This window comes from Nicotiana sylvestris, chromosome 2 (genome assembly GCF_000393655.2).
Source record: "Nicotiana sylvestris chromosome 2, ASM39365v2, whole genome shotgun sequence".
In the NCBI taxonomy this organism is placed as follows: Eukaryota; Viridiplantae; Streptophyta; class Magnoliopsida; order Solanales; family Solanaceae; genus Nicotiana; species Nicotiana sylvestris.
The window spans coordinates 82,475,638-82,491,186 of NC_091058.1; the positions used below are offsets into that span (position 1 = coordinate 82,475,638).

At 37.0% G+C, this 15,549-nt stretch overlaps 1 protein-coding gene across 1 annotated transcript; it reads left to right on the plus strand.

The window, feature by feature from the left end:
- Window positions 1-1,296: 1,296 nt before the first annotated feature.
- On the plus strand, window positions 1,297-14,467 carry LOC138885149 (uncharacterized). Its single transcript, XM_070166053.1, has 3 exons — window positions 1,297-1,567; window positions 2,662-2,763; window positions 14,088-14,467. The coding sequence occupies exons 1-3, from the start codon at window positions 1,297-1,299 to the stop codon at window positions 14,465-14,467; spliced, it is 753 nt and encodes a 250-aa protein (XP_070022154.1).
- The last annotated feature ends 1,082 nt before the right edge of the window (window positions 14,468-15,549 follow it).

Consider the following 15,549-nt stretch of genomic DNA (forward strand, 5'->3'; position numbering starts at 1 on the left):
CTGATTATGTAGGTTTACTAGTGGATAGGAAGAGCACCTCAGGTATGGCACACTTCCTTGGTTCATGTCTCGTGTCATGGGCTACTAAAAAGCAAAATTTAGTGGCCTTATCTACTGCTGAAGCTGAGTATGTAGTTGTTGCTTCATGATTGTGCTCAATTATTATGGATCAAGCAGCAGTTGATGGATTTTGGTATTGAAGTTAGTTGCATCCCTATTTTTTGTGATAACACTAGTGCTATTACCATGACTAAGAATCTAGTTCATCATAAGAGAACTAAGCACATAGATATTAGACACCATTATTTTGATGGACAACTATGAGAAAGGCTTGATCACTGTGGAGTTTTGTGCTAATGACAAGCAAATTGCTAACATCTTCACAAAATCCTTAAGTAGAGATCACTTTGAGAGGAACAAGTTGGAATTAGGGATGATTAAGATCACCTAAAAGGACCAGTTCAAGGTTAAAATGAAAAAAAATTTAAAAACATTGGTTAGAAAGTCTGTAAATTGTGTATAATTAGATTAAATCTTGCTCAGTCTTATACTTTACATAGTATACTCTTGTGCCATGTGTTAAAATGACTCATTAATCTCTAATGATATTTTCTCTGTTTTGGCAAATTTAGACTTACACAAGAAAATTATCAGTGAAGAACCTGGTTCATCAAGATAACACGGTATGTTTTCTATACTCTGCATAATTTAAAATAACTATATTTGGATCATGAGCAGAGTCCTACTAAATACCAAAGTTCTTATAAACTTATCCATTACAAGTGAACCAGTTACGTTCAAGACTCCTGACCATATAAAACTACCTAGATTCTTTTAAGTCTGCTACTCAGGGGGAAGAAAGTGGTTCTTTCGAAATTGAACATGTACCTTTTGATTCTAAAGTTTCTCCTGAGACAATTTTTAAAGTTGCTGCAAATTTGAAAAATAGATTTGTAGGATCTATAGCAGGTGTTGAGACTACAGAATCTGGAGAAGTTGGTGGTAAAAATGAAAAAAAAAAGGAGAGCAACGGTGCTAGGAGTACTGTGAGGGGAAAGGAGACAAGAGTGGCTGATTCTTCACCCACTCCTATGAGTTTAACCAAAGACGCATGTGCAATAGTTGTTTGGGGAGATGAACATGGTTTATCTGTAGAGGAAACCCTCGCAGACCTGCAGAAGAAAGTGACTGAAAGCTATAATCCAGCTTCTTGATAGAGTTATTAATGGCACCAAAACTCATACCATTCCCTATGGATTCATTTTCACAATTGTTCTTGCACATTTCAATGTACCTATGAAAAAGTGGGTTAGTACAAGCGTGGATCATTTATGGGTTAATACTCTGCTTGCTTGCGATTATGAAGTCAATGTCACTCCTAAAGAACCTATTTCATGCAAAAAGGTACCAGTGAATAGCAAGGTCAGAGCCTTGGTGCAAGAAAGTGAGTCTAAGGATGCTGAGATTGAAAGGCTGAAGAAGAGGTTGGTTGAGGTGGATACTAAGAGAGATGCTCTCAGAACTGAGCTGGCAAGAGAAAAAGAGAAGAATGATGGCATTCTTCAAGGTATGCCGAAACTTTTCCAAGTCAAAAACCAATCACCTAGTTCTTCCCAGCCTTAATCCTCCTAGCCTAGTGTAGATCAACCAGTGACTCAGTTAGAGACACTTTGTTTTTTTGCTCATATTTTCAGTATTTTTATTTCTTCTTATGCTCTATGGTAGAATCTTATCAACCATCAATGAAATTCACTATCTTTTGCTCTAACTGTTTGCTTATATTTCTTTGATGATTAAAAATTCATAGCTTGATCTATGATGATTAATCCATGATTACATTTGAAGTAGCCCCAGTGGCTATGAGTTAGCTTTAAAATTTGGTTATCTCACATTTTTTATGCAACTTTTCGATGATTTCAAAAGGGGAAAAAAGGTTGTGCTTTAAACAAGTGATGTTTACACTTTGAACAATGATGTTTATAACCTAATGTACCTGGTCCTTGATGATAAGTGAAAATTTTCTAACTTTGTATTGATGTTGAGCTGAGCTCTAACAGGGCCAAAATATATAAAAAACACAAAGTTTGTCATCATCAAAAAGGGGAAATTTGTTGGACCAAGTAAATGTTAGTTTTGAAGACTAACAAAGGAACTCAGGCATGAACCACGTCCATCCTAGTGGTCCATCCCTCAGGTTCATAAAAACGGGCAGATTTGAGCATGTGGGATACATGTGAAAGAGATAAGCTTAACTTGGTGTATTTAATATCTCCTGAACGAAAAGTTTGCATAATTGATAAGGAGAAAGAGTCATTAATCAAAGAGAACACTATCCAAGATAGGGAAGGAGTTAGAAGTTGAAATCAACTAGAACTCTTCCACTAAGGAAGATTTGTATCAGAACTCTAGTTATTTCTTCATCTGCTAACTCTATAAATTGCAGGATGTTCTCACATTACAGTGTTGCACAAAAACGCAGAAGTTAAACGTGAATTGAGAGCAAAATAGAAAGGCTTTTTGCAAGCAGTTTGTGTGTGATTCAAGTGTGCAAACCTGAAGCTATATGAACTAGATTGAAGAACCAGCTCAACAAAGAGTTTTATGTGTCTTTCTTTATTTATAGTTCAATTGTAGTGCGTGTTTTCATATTGTACTTTTCAGTTTTATCCAGAAGCAATTGTAATAGGTACTTGAGTATTCAAGTTAGAGTTAACTTGAAGTTGTCGCAACAGTTAGAGGTTGGTTGCTACGATGGGATTAGAGGTAATCCTTAGGTTTACATAGAGTTTTGTAAATGCTGTTTTGGCTCAGTAATTTAGTAAAGCGTTGGGGAAAATCCTACTGAGTAGTAGGTCGTGGTTTTTTCACCTTTTGAGCCGGGTGTTTTCCACGTAAAAATACTTGTGTTCTTTACTTTCTACATTTATTATTCCGCAACAGTAGTAGTTAGAACACATAGAAGAACCAGGTCCTTCCATAATCAGTTTAAGCGAAAAATCGGTCACCACACAAATTATCCAACCCCCCTCCCCCTCTTTTGTGTGGTATTGAAGTATAAAACATCACCTCTATTTTTGGATAGTTATAGACTTAACTTAGGCTGCTCAAAAATGATAAACCTAGGCGCCATACTAAACAAGTTGGACTTCATGTAAAAGCAATTAATGGCACAAGTTAGCCTCCACACTTTAGATATCAAATGCACGTGAACAAATTCTCATAGTAGGCGTTAGACAGTTTCAGAATTGAGCCAAATTAAAGCCATTAAGCCCTATAGACATGGTTTCTATGCAACCTCGTGTAGGCAATGCAAGGTGCAATCTTATAGACGTGATTTCTAAACAACTATACAGTTTAGGGAATCTAGTATTGCGTGCTGACTATTGAAATTACAGATTATAAGTTATTAAACCTATAGACATGATTTCTAGGTGACAACACAGTAGTTGGTCGTGACGACCATTGAAATACTCAAAATTACCCAATTCACCCCTATATGAATGCTTTCTAATTGTGGCAGAGCTAAGCAACGAAGCAGGGTTTGGAAAATTCGATATTAACACTTTAAAGCGAGTGGTATTACTCTATAGGCAGGATTTCTAACGATTAGCAATTGAAACTGGTGTTTTTATACTTAGCTCCTATAGGCATGTCTCCTAAGTGAGCAATTATAATAACAACAGTGAATTAGCCAATCTAAGTCTTATAGGCATGATTTCTAGATAAATATTGGTGTCTAATGAATATGCTACAATTATGCAAATTGAGAGATTTGCCATTTTATTTCATATAGGCATGATATCTAACAAAACATGTAGAAGCAAAATATGTTAAACGAATTAAACGCTCAGGTCCTATAGGCGGGTTATCTAACAACACATAGGAGCAGAACATGTTTGAACAAATTAAACACCTATAGGCAGGATTTCTACCTGTTACATGCAAACAATAGAATAGACCCATTTTTCCAATTTTACTAACACCCCAATTGTTATTACAGCATTATTACAGGCCCAAAGAACAAAGTAAATTACAAAGTTACAAAATAACTATAGTGGGCCTAAGACAGGCCCAAAGTATACCCAGCCCAGCCAGGTCTTCAATTTCGTATCCATACAGGTTTCACCATAGTCCAAAAGTCACAGTTAATCCAACAAAAAATATCCAAAACCTAGTAGCCATAGTTGATCAAAGGTCCAGAAAATAGCCATTTACACAAGCCCATTGGCTTATTTAGTAGGTGAAAAGGGGCATAATGGAGCAGTTAGGACAAAGTGCCAAGGAACCTTAGATCCTAGTGTGCCAGAGTTCATAAGGGTCTCAATTGGGCCCCGAGCAATGCTCACACTAGGGAGGTCAATGATAGAACCTAGGTAGCCTTGGCTTTCAGCCGGCTAAGAACTAAGGTTGAGGGACAACACTGAGGGATGCTAACAAAGTCAAGTTGAGCACATAGAGAGATATTCGAACAAGCTTTAGGTTTTAAGAACAAACCTGGCAAAGATTCAGAAGAACAAGTTTAACACCTAGTGCATAAGTAGTCACACATTAATAGAACATGTTTGCAAGATGGGTGTACACCGACTCATAGTAAAGAAAAGGTTCAAATTATGCTAAGTATAGGTCCTAATGTTACAAGAGAGAATCATATTAATTGGCAACAGAATTTGCATAGGATGAGAACAGATCATTGCAACTACTGGAAAGTCAAGACATGCATACTATCAGGGAACAAGATCAAACATGCTATATAGGCAAGATATCATCACAGCAAATTCAGAATAAGATAGGAAATAGACTTGTGCCATATAGTAAATGTATACATTCGTGCTTTTGAACATAATCAACTAGTCTATTAAAGGGGATGCGAATTATGTAAGTAAAAGCATGGTCAAGTAACAGGGTTGAGAGCAAAATTAAACAACAAAGAGATTCTAAAGTGCAAAGATCTTAAACATCAGTAATTTGCAACACATAGGTTAGATAAGCTTGAAAGGAATATAATTTACTCAAATTAGGTTTAGGCATGTTTTAAGCTGTCAATATGAAGCTAAGAGTTAAGGAGAGCTAAAATTGAAGTAGAACAACCCAGAAGAACACATTAAGCAAACTTCAGGAGAGAAAACATATGCTAATCACATATACATAGGAATGAAACTATGAATTTCAGTAACTTACCAGTTAAGCGAAAAAACAAGAAAGAACAAAAGCCCACAGTATTCTGAATATCAACGAAGAGCAAGAACCCATAATTTCAATGGCCTTGGCGCTCAGCCGGCCAAGAACCAGAGTATAGAATAAGAGAATTAGAGAACAAATAGCAATAACTTCAGTTTTTTAGTAAACGTTTTAACGATTCAAGTCTGTCTTAAAGGGGAATGGGGAGGGGTTTATATAGTAGTAAAATCAGATGCACAAACAAGGAAAATAATTTATTAAACACAGGTAAGGAAAGAAATCGAGTAAACACAAACGAAGAATGGGGGAAATCTCTCATGAAAGTCAGTAAAACAACAGAAAAGGAAAAGTATCAAACTTCAAACCCTAGTTAGGGTTTTAAACTCGAAATCGGACAACTGGTATGAAGGATCCAGTTCATCTCGTGTATATGGATGGAATATCACACAAATCTTCAAAATTAAGTCGATTCTCGTTCGATATAGAGGTGGTATTTGCCAAAATTAGGCAAATACCTAAGTAATACCAAAATCGAGTAACCAGTACCAAAGGAACCCAAATATGGTAACCAAATAATGGTAAAATCCATTATCAACTGTTGATACCCAGTTTTTTCCAATAATACTTTTTAAGTGTATATATACCTTCAAAACTATGCATTAACATCGATTGATATTTTTTCATAAATTCTACATTTTTAAATTAATTTATCCTATTATTTTATTTATATAAATAATTATAAAATTTCATCACAAATGACTTTATAGCATTTCATGACTTAATATTGCTATTTATAGTCATATTAAGTTTAAATTATTTCACAAATGGCCAGATTTAGACTTTTGGTTACAATTGCAATAGCTTTGCAAGTATAGCTCATGCACACATTACTGCATTATTTTACCAGAAAATGATGCATTGTATTTTTCAAAATAGCGAATAATTATTTTAAAACACTTCTATGCATAAAAATTATTTTTTTATCGTTAATTATTTTATAAAATAATTTTTATTCAATTACTTGGGTATTGAATAAATAGCCCCTTTATTTTCAGATCTAACCCCTTTTAAACCAGCCCAAAAACCCCTCTAAAATTAGCCCAAATCCCCTTAGGCCCAAAGCTACATCTGCCCGACCCAATTGCCCGTTTAATCGTGGTCATTGATCATTTTGATCAACAGTCCACAAACCCCCTTACCATAATTAATCCTAAACCTACCCCCTAACCCTTCTCATTCCTTCCCAGCCCTACCGTCATCATCTCCCTCATCTCTCAACTCTCTCTCTACCTAACCCTAATTCTAAGCGCCGTCACCAGCATAAACCTCCACCTTATGAGGCTTCCATGGCTTCTCCGGCCAGCCCTAGCCCTCTACACACTATGGCTCTTTGATTTCTTGGATCATTGAGAAGATCTCAAAGAACCTAGCTAGCTCTGGTTCGAAACTTCGTTTATTTGCCTGTCTCAGGCTATTTTTCGTCTGTGAGTAAGTACTCCTCTTTATTTTGTTATGAATCTATGGGTTCTTGACCTATTCTCTCATCTCTACTACTTTTATGAAAAACCCTAGTCCGTTACTATTGATCCTTCTCAGATATGTATAGATCTGGGGTGATTCGAGCACTATTATGTGTTTTCCTTTAAGAATTTCTGGGTTAATGAAGTATTCCAACTTTTATCGCTCTTCCTAAACTAGGGTTCATCCCAAATTGTTTTTCAAAGGTCTTTCCGACTTCTAAGTGTTTAATCAATTATTCTTTCACCTTCTTGACTGATTTTTTGCAAGAGCATTCGAACCCTAGTTGATTCTATGTAATATACTAATTTTTCCAATCTTTGCTTCAATTCTAGGTCTTTCCGTGTTACCAATCGTATTAATTTACTCTGTCTTTTGGACTTAAACATTTTCTTTGTCAAATCGAGTATTTCGTGGTTTTTCCCTAATTAATCTCTGTTAGGGTTTGAACCTGCTTTTTTCGACTAAGTTCTATGTTTCTATGAGGTTTTACTTAGTCTAATTTCTATTTATGGAAGTTGAGTAATTCTTTCCGGAAATTAGTATTCTTTTGAAAGTTTTGTTGATTGCTTTACTTTGTTAAAGATTCGTATACATAGACTTTATATGTTTCCTTGTTTATAACTTTAATTTGTCATCTCTGCCTTAATTACTTGCCCGTATAACTTTGGGATTCTTACTGATTCCTTATTTGGTATGGTCTGGACTCCTTGACTTAATTAAACCCATGTTGTTACCGTTAATCAATTACCCCTAATTAAGGGAGTCTATTCCGAACCCTTATGTGATTGGATTCTGTGATTTCTTTAATTGACTGAATGTTGATTCCTTTACCTTATTTGTGCTACTATTAAACTGCTATATATACACTCTTGTTTTTACCTCTCAAAACATGAACTAAGTTCAGAACACACACACACACTCAAACTCTCTCTTATTTCTCTGCTATTTGTGGAAACTATTGGTCTAGCCCGCTGAAAGCCAAGGCTCTGCAGTGGCATTATACTTGCTTTACATTCTACACTTTGCTTCTTAACTAGTATGTCTCTAGTTTAATTATGAATCTCAAACTTTATGTGTTTCATTCTTGCACTAATTTAATTGGCAATGTATTCGATTTATCTTCCTGTTTACCGCTTATTCATCACATCTAAATTCTGTCCTTTCTTGTTTAAGTGTGTAATCATAGGCTTGAGTCTCACTCAATTGTTTGATACATGACTAGCATGTTTATTAGTTTCTGTTTATTCTCTTCAGTTAGCATACTCATGTTAGTAACTTGATCTTCTAATGTGCTTGATTGGTCCTAAGTGGTATGACCAATCATGTCTTATGCACCCCTATCTTCAAGATGACTTTTACTCCACTCCTCTATGTTTTAACTTCCTATTACCATGACTACTTCGTTCAGTGGACTCCTAGTTGTTCTGTGCATTTGTCTTCTTAAATGTTTCCCTGTTTATGTGGTTTCAACTCTATATGTTCCCAATCCCTTTCACCCTTATTTGTAAATCTGCTTGTTAAGTGTCTGTGAATCTGGGTATTCTATGATTAATTGGTTATTTGCTGAATTTTCTCTCCTCAGAACTGATTTCAAAACTGTTCTTCTACTCTTAGTATTCTTCTCAAATCTGGTGTCACACCTAGCATCTTCTTAAAATTGTTTTTTATTTCTGAAAACGTTTTCACTCTTAAAGTTATCTCTACACTGTTTTACTAAGCTCCTCAAAACTATGCCAAGCACTTTCACTTTAATCTTAGATTATTAAGTTCTGCCCCTTCAATGTGTGTACTGCTTAGGAATCCACGGGATTCCTCTGAACTCTGGCACACTAAGGCTGGCCCTTTCACACTACACATAACCAGTTCTCTATTTTAAGAAAGGTCTTGGTGTGAGCACTACCCGGAATCCTTGAGGTCCTTAGGGAACTTTGATACACCAGGACACACTATTGGATGTGAGATTCTTGGTATCTGAGACCTTTCTGAAGGTCTGGCACTCCCAAGTTTATTTTGGGCCTGATTTAGGCTTCCTATAGCATAGTTTACATTTATGTAATTAATTCATTCCTGGTCTATAATAATATTTCTTGTAAATAGATATTGGGATAATTAGTAAAAAGGGGAAGGTTCCTATATGATTTTTGTAAGAAAACCAGGTAGAAATCATGCTTTAGGTTTATATTATGATTTGCAATAGAAATCATGCTTTAGGATTATGTTGTGCTAATCTACAATAGGAATCATGATTTAGGTCTATACGTTATGTTACTATCATTAGAAACATGTCATAGGTCTATGTTATTTGCATTAGAAATTCTGCATTAGGATACTCGCATTTACTGTCTTTGCATATTAGAAAACAAGTTATAGTTCATCACTTTATTTCTGATTCTGCATAAGTTGTCATCGCCTGGAAATCTTGTCATTAAGCTACTGTTGTAATCACGCTTAATAAAATGACCATCTCTATCTGTGCATTAGAAATCCTGCTTTAGGACTGTATTTGCATCTGCTTTGAATCATGTCTATAAAGAGGTTAAAAAGCAACCCCAACACATAGACATCATGTTCCAGTATAAATGCGCATGAAATCAACTCTTGCAACAATCAGCACCTACACCAGCATGCCTATAGGATTTATTAAAACTCAAGTTGTTTTAACTAATCCCCAGAATTATGATTGCGTGTTTATAGGGTATTATAGGCCCACGGCTAGGCAAACTCTAGGTAATTAAATGGCATTATAAAACGGGGAAATTATGCTCTGTTTATATGTGAAACTACCCAGGTTCAACAGGTTTTAAAATTAGTAGGCAAACTGATTGGGTTTATATCACCTCACTTTAAACAATGCTGCATACTCTATGTTTGTGACGCTCATTTAGATGTCATGTTCTAGTACTTCTTTGAAATTACCTGAAATCTGTGATTAAGACATGCTACTTATTTGTTTATGTGTAGAGGTAAATATGAGCCCCCTTTACTGTTTCCCTATTTGATAGTCCTATATGTTCTTTGTTGTAGCTTAGATTTTACCCTTTAGACACCTTAAGAAAGTCTAGAGCTTCCTAAAAATAGAGGTCTTAAACACCCCCAGGACCACAAGGAAGGGACGGTTAAAGCACACTTAGAGTTTGCTAATTAAAAATCGCTTATATAACTGCTAAGTGGATGATAATGGGTAGTAAGAGGATATGATGACATGTGCGCTAATGCACGTATAACCCCTCTATTTGAGGAAGGCTTACTGGTTATTGTATAGATGTGATCCTATAGGCTAACCAACTTAGCACTTCCCTTCCTTTATTTGCATACGTCTGCTTAGACTGCCTGAACTTCCTTTATTTGTAAATGTGTGCTTAGACTGCTTACTTGTTAAATGACTAATTCACATAACTGGGTTCGGCCGAGACCCACCGTTGTGGACCGCGAGGGGTGCCTCACACCTTCCCCTCAAGGTTATTTTGAGTCCTTACCCTAATCTCTGGTAATGCAAATTAGTTATATGAGTTAATTGTTCTAGGTGCCCTAACGCACCTTAATCCGTTAGGTGGCGACTCTTCAAATACACAATTTCCAAAAGGAAACGAGTTGTTCTCAATGAATGTCGAAACCCGGACTCCGCGAGGAAAAGGGGGCGCGACAGCATAGCGACTCTGCTGGGGATATTTTAGGCTCTTACCATAATGAACTTATTTTCGTGAATTAGTCTTAAGCATACTTTATCCCGTGCACCCTCCCCCTTATTTGGATTTAACTACTTATTTTAAGCATTTATTATTTCCTTTATTTCCTGAAAGTGACTTGTCTCTTTATTTTCTTTTTTCGTAACTATCTTTCAATTATTTAAATACCGCATTTATCGTTTTTTTAACGTACAAATACTTGATAACATGCTATTTATTGTTGCATAAATCATGCTCAATATCATATTTCTCGTGCGTAATCAATCCTATAGCAACTCTTGATGAGTGTTTGCACTCTTCCTATGTATCACCCTTTAAATTGGGAAAGGCGTATTTACGGTAAAACTAGTCTATCAGTTGTGCGTTCGACGGTTCCGTGCCTTTCCCCCTCAAGTTGTCCGCTTGAGGGTCCTAGTCTAGACATCTATAGCAACCTTACTCTGATTAATTGTACATGAATCATGGTCAAACCTAGCCAGGTTAATATGTTGTCCACATAATAACCTTTTAAGACAAGCCTCACCCAAAAGTCCATCGGGTTTTCCATAATCCCAACGGATGCAACCACGATTGTGTGCATTAATTTTGGAGAAGTAAGTGCCAATATCCTAATCATTGTTGTATAAATAGATGAACTTGGAGGAGGAAAGGGCCTAACCTTATTTTGTTTTGCAGAAAAAAATGAGGCACGAAGTCACCAGGTTCGGCATGGTCAGTAGCATACCTTCACTTTTGCTAGATTGGTGGAGGGACATTCCCTCAAGTGACCAAAATCATGTGAAACGAGTCTTAGGAAATTTGCCTTCTCTATTGGATCTTCAGCCTAACAAAATGTTGATCGAGGCTGCCACCATATTTTGGGACAAGGAAAGGGTTGTATTCCGCTTTGGGGACATAGAAATGACTCTTCTTCTAGAAGAAATAGGGGGAATTGCTGGGTTGACTTGGGATAGCCCTAGTTTATTAGCAACCGAAAATAGTACCACTAGAGGATTTCTTAAGATGATGGGGCTGAAAAACAATGATGATTTAGAGTGCCTGAAGAACTCCTACATACCCGTTATATCTCGCATTTTTGTACGTTAAAATTTTGTTTTCAGTTAACTGACGTAGACTCGAGGATGAGATCATCTTGACGTTAACGTACTTACGCTATTTATAACAAGCGATAAATAAGTGTTATGAAGGATAAAGGGGTACACGGATTAAATAAAACGAGTTTCGTTGAAAGTGGTCAATTTGAAATAAAATATGGGTCGAGCGATAATACCTGATAATTATGAACTAGTACCATGCAAGGTACCATATGATCATGGTAGTATAATATATAAAGTATATATCAAGTATTTTAAAAATAAATAGAATTTTAAGTATTTTGTGGTAATTTTTAAATTATGCGGGTAATTGATTAATTACTGGGTAACAGAACATCACCTACTTAACTAATAAGCGGACAAAACTTAATTAATTGTACCCAAAAGAAACGTGGCAGTAGACCACCATTTAAGCATATGACTAATAGTCATATATGTTTAGTATGATAAAGTAACATGTAAATCATTTATATGACTCATAAGAGTGAGTCATCTTTTAAAAGGCTTGCTTAACACTAAAGTGTTTGGTTCCTTTTGGACAAGAAAATAGTAGTACGTCCAAGTCTTGTACATAGGACATTTCTATTCAAAACAATTGAAGCAGAAGCGAGATTAAGTTTAAAAAGAAAGCTTCATAGATCAGAAGCAGTTCGTTCATATTTCGCAGAAGCAGAAGCATTATTTTGTTCAATAATTCAAGGAACAAGTATGTTAAGGTCCTCTTTTCTTTCTTTTGGCATGGTCCAAATTATACTGAAGAAACAAGCAAACACACAATTTCCATAAATTAGTCTATTCATAGAAATAATAGGGGTGTCTATATTCTTGATTCTCCATGAGAATTATTATTATCTTCTATTCATGGATCTCAGAATAATACGCAGATAGAAAAGTTTATCCGGAAGGAATATTGAGATTATTACGTATTTTTCATGCATTTCACTTATTTATACATGTGCATTGACCCATGACCAGATGGCGTTATATATGTGTATATATGTAAATATGTATATAGGATATGGGAAAAGGTTACGACATTATATATGCACCACCACCTGATCAGCTGGTATAAGTTGATAATGTTACCCACAATGGCCGAGACGATATGATGGGATGCCCTCAGCGGCTTGATGATATTATGTACACCCATACCTATGCATGACACGACATTTATACGCACGTGCATGACATAATAAACGTTTCAGAATTTACAAAGGTATTCAGATTTAAAGATGTGTATCGTTATTCTATGTTTCATCTATGTCTTTTACGTACTAATTTTCATGCCTTACATACTCAGTACATTTTTCTTACTAACACCCTATTTCACGGGCCCTGTGTTTCATACCCGCAGGTGCAAGTAGGCAAGCTGACGATCCCTCTTGTTAGGATCCCTGATCAGCGAGAGTTGGTGTGCTCCACTTGATCTGGAGCTGCTTTTGATTTTGGTACGATACGTTTATATATATATATATATGGGTATGATGTGGCCTAGTCCCGTCTTTGTACAGTTATGTTTCTATTAGAGGTCTGTAGACAGTATGTCTAGTTGGGTTGTATGTGGCCTTGTCAGCTTTCAGTTTTGGATGTATAGTTATTTGTAGCAGCCTTGCCGAATCACCCACTATATCCTGCATATATGCGTACATATGCCTTGTTAGCAGGTTTCCTTCATATATGTTATTTTTGTAATTCAGCAGATGTTATTCAGATTCATATCTTAGACGCATGCTTAGGGGTGGTTAATAGGTAGGACTCAGCCACCCGTCGCGGCCCATCGGTTTGGATCGTGACAATACCTTTCGACTTCCTCTATGAACGATACGGTCACAGTAGCTCTTACCATATTTTTGATGATGAGTTCTTAATCACCTCCTTAGGTTGGGTTCATCGTAGGGTCTTCGTGTTCATTGTGTGTTTCTTGAGCATGCTAGTATTCCCAATCCAAGGGGATAGAATTCATATTAGGGTGGCCATGGTGGCCAAACTTTGATGGATGGGATCGAGGGGCAGACATAAACCATTGTCCCTATGATCATTGCAGTTATGTGCCGGGCTTTGGAACGTTGTTAGAAAGGGTTCAGATTCTTTGAGGGTTGCAATTTCTTGTTACAGGTTTGGTTGTTAGAGCATCTCCAAAAGGGTCAATACCGACAGGAGATCCCACGAAGGCCGTGGAATAACCACATAGCCTTCCATCATCCCAAAAGAATGACTTATATTCTGGACATGTTTGCCAAACCTAAGGATGTTATAGGATTGGTCCAGTTTTTCAACAAGTTAACTGAGGACCAGGTTTAGTGGATGTTTGAGTGGTTCCCCACCGACGAGCTCATCATTAGATCCAGAGATGTTCCGTACTTGGTGTTGATTTGGTTAGGGGGGGTATACCCTTATGCTCCCCTCAGGGTTATGAGACAGGCAGGCAGAAGACATGTCATACCACGATTCGCTAAAATGAGTCACTTCATAGCTGATTTTTAGGGTGACGTCATCAAATATAAGAATGAGGCACAACATATGTGGACTTTGAATATTATCGTGGAGAAGGATACCATCGAGCCGGGTCACTCATACTTTTACCCCTCGTGGTTTGATGCTAACATAGTCGAGATTTTCAAGCCAAGGGTTGGTCCAGGAAATAGGGTCATAGACGAGGTTGCCGAAACACAGGTGAAGTATAACAGGTTGCGCAAAAGAATTCGTGAGTCCGAAGCTGAGCATATGGAGCAGCATAAAGCCGACATGGAAATGATCAATGAGTGGAAAGACAGAGCCGTTAAATCCAGCGAAAGGCTGGAATATCTGGAGTACAGTTTGATGGAATTGGAGGGGAAAATGAGAAAGAGAGTCACCGACTGCAAGAACGTTGAGGGAAACGAAGGAGGACATTTGGAAAGGGAATTCTTACTGCTGAACCTGCGCGATCTAGGAGAACTAATCGACAATAGCATCCGGTCTAGAGAGGGTCCTTCTAGAACCAAGTAGATTACGTTTACTTGCTTTTCTTTTAAATGTAATAAGGTCAAGTGTCATTAGTAACATTATTTTATTTAGTGTCGTTTGGGTCGTCTACTTTTAACATTAATGAAATGAGGAAATAATTGGCACTAAATTTCTCCAAATCTATTTGCCGCTAGGCCTACCTCGGACACAACGAGGCTCCCAAATTATGACACAAATTTACATTCCCGCAATATGTGTTTAAATACTACAAACATTTCAGAACCCTTACTGACTTGTTTACCTTTTGTTTTTCTTTATTCTTTATTCTCATTCCCTAAGGTTGGTTCGCACATACTGGCATCATCAGCATATCACACCAGATCTAAAAGCCCTCCACCTCCTCCTCCTCCAAGCAATACAAAGAGCAGAAGGAAATCTAAAATGTATTATTTAAGTGGTATTCGAAAGGAAAATGCGAAGAATGCGGAAACATCATACGGTCGGAGTACTCTTGCACCAAATGATTTGGTTTTACGGTTGGAACAAAAGATACTGGAGTTACAGGGAGAACTCGAGCAGGTCCGCAACTTAGAAAACTTATCCATCACCCTGAACGTCCCCGATATCAACCAACAAAACAGCAAAAACCCAGCACCTCCCCAAAATACACCAAACCAGCATCCATAAAACCCTCCCGCACCGCATCAATATGCAACTCCACCTCAAAATCTCAATCCTTTACTGATACCAACTCCACCATAACACCATCATCAAACAATCCAATACCCCCGAACTGCTACCTATCACACTCCTGAGAACACACCACAAGCCATTCCCAATCCTCAAAACTCAACCAATGACCACCACTACACCCAAGTCTCAGGCATTCACCAAAACAACCCTATATATGTGGAATCGTATCTCACTCTACTCAACCAATCTCTTATACACCAGAATCCGCTGAGAAGGACCTGCTCATCAAGAACATGGCTGAGTAACTCAAGAAATTGACAAGTCTAGTTTAGGGTGTCGAAGGAAGCAAATGGATAGAGGGTTTGAATTATGAAGACTTATGCATACAACCGGACGTAGAAGTACCAGAGGGTTACAAATCTCCCAAGTTT

Excerpts from the sequence above, each read along its gene's own strand:
- LOC138885149 (XM_070166053.1), top strand. The coding sequence starts at position 1,297 with ATGAAAAAGTGGGTTAGTACAAGCGTGGATCATTTATGGGTTAATACT. Across the intron at positions 1,568-2,661 it reads GAATGATGGCATTCTTCAAG|TTTTATCCAGAAGCAATTGT; the intron begins GTATGCCGAAAC and ends TGTACTTTTCAG. Across the intron at positions 2,764-14,087 it reads TTGCTACGATGGGATTAGAG|TCGAGATTTTCAAGCCAAGG; the intron begins GTAATCCTTAGG and ends ATGCTAACATAG.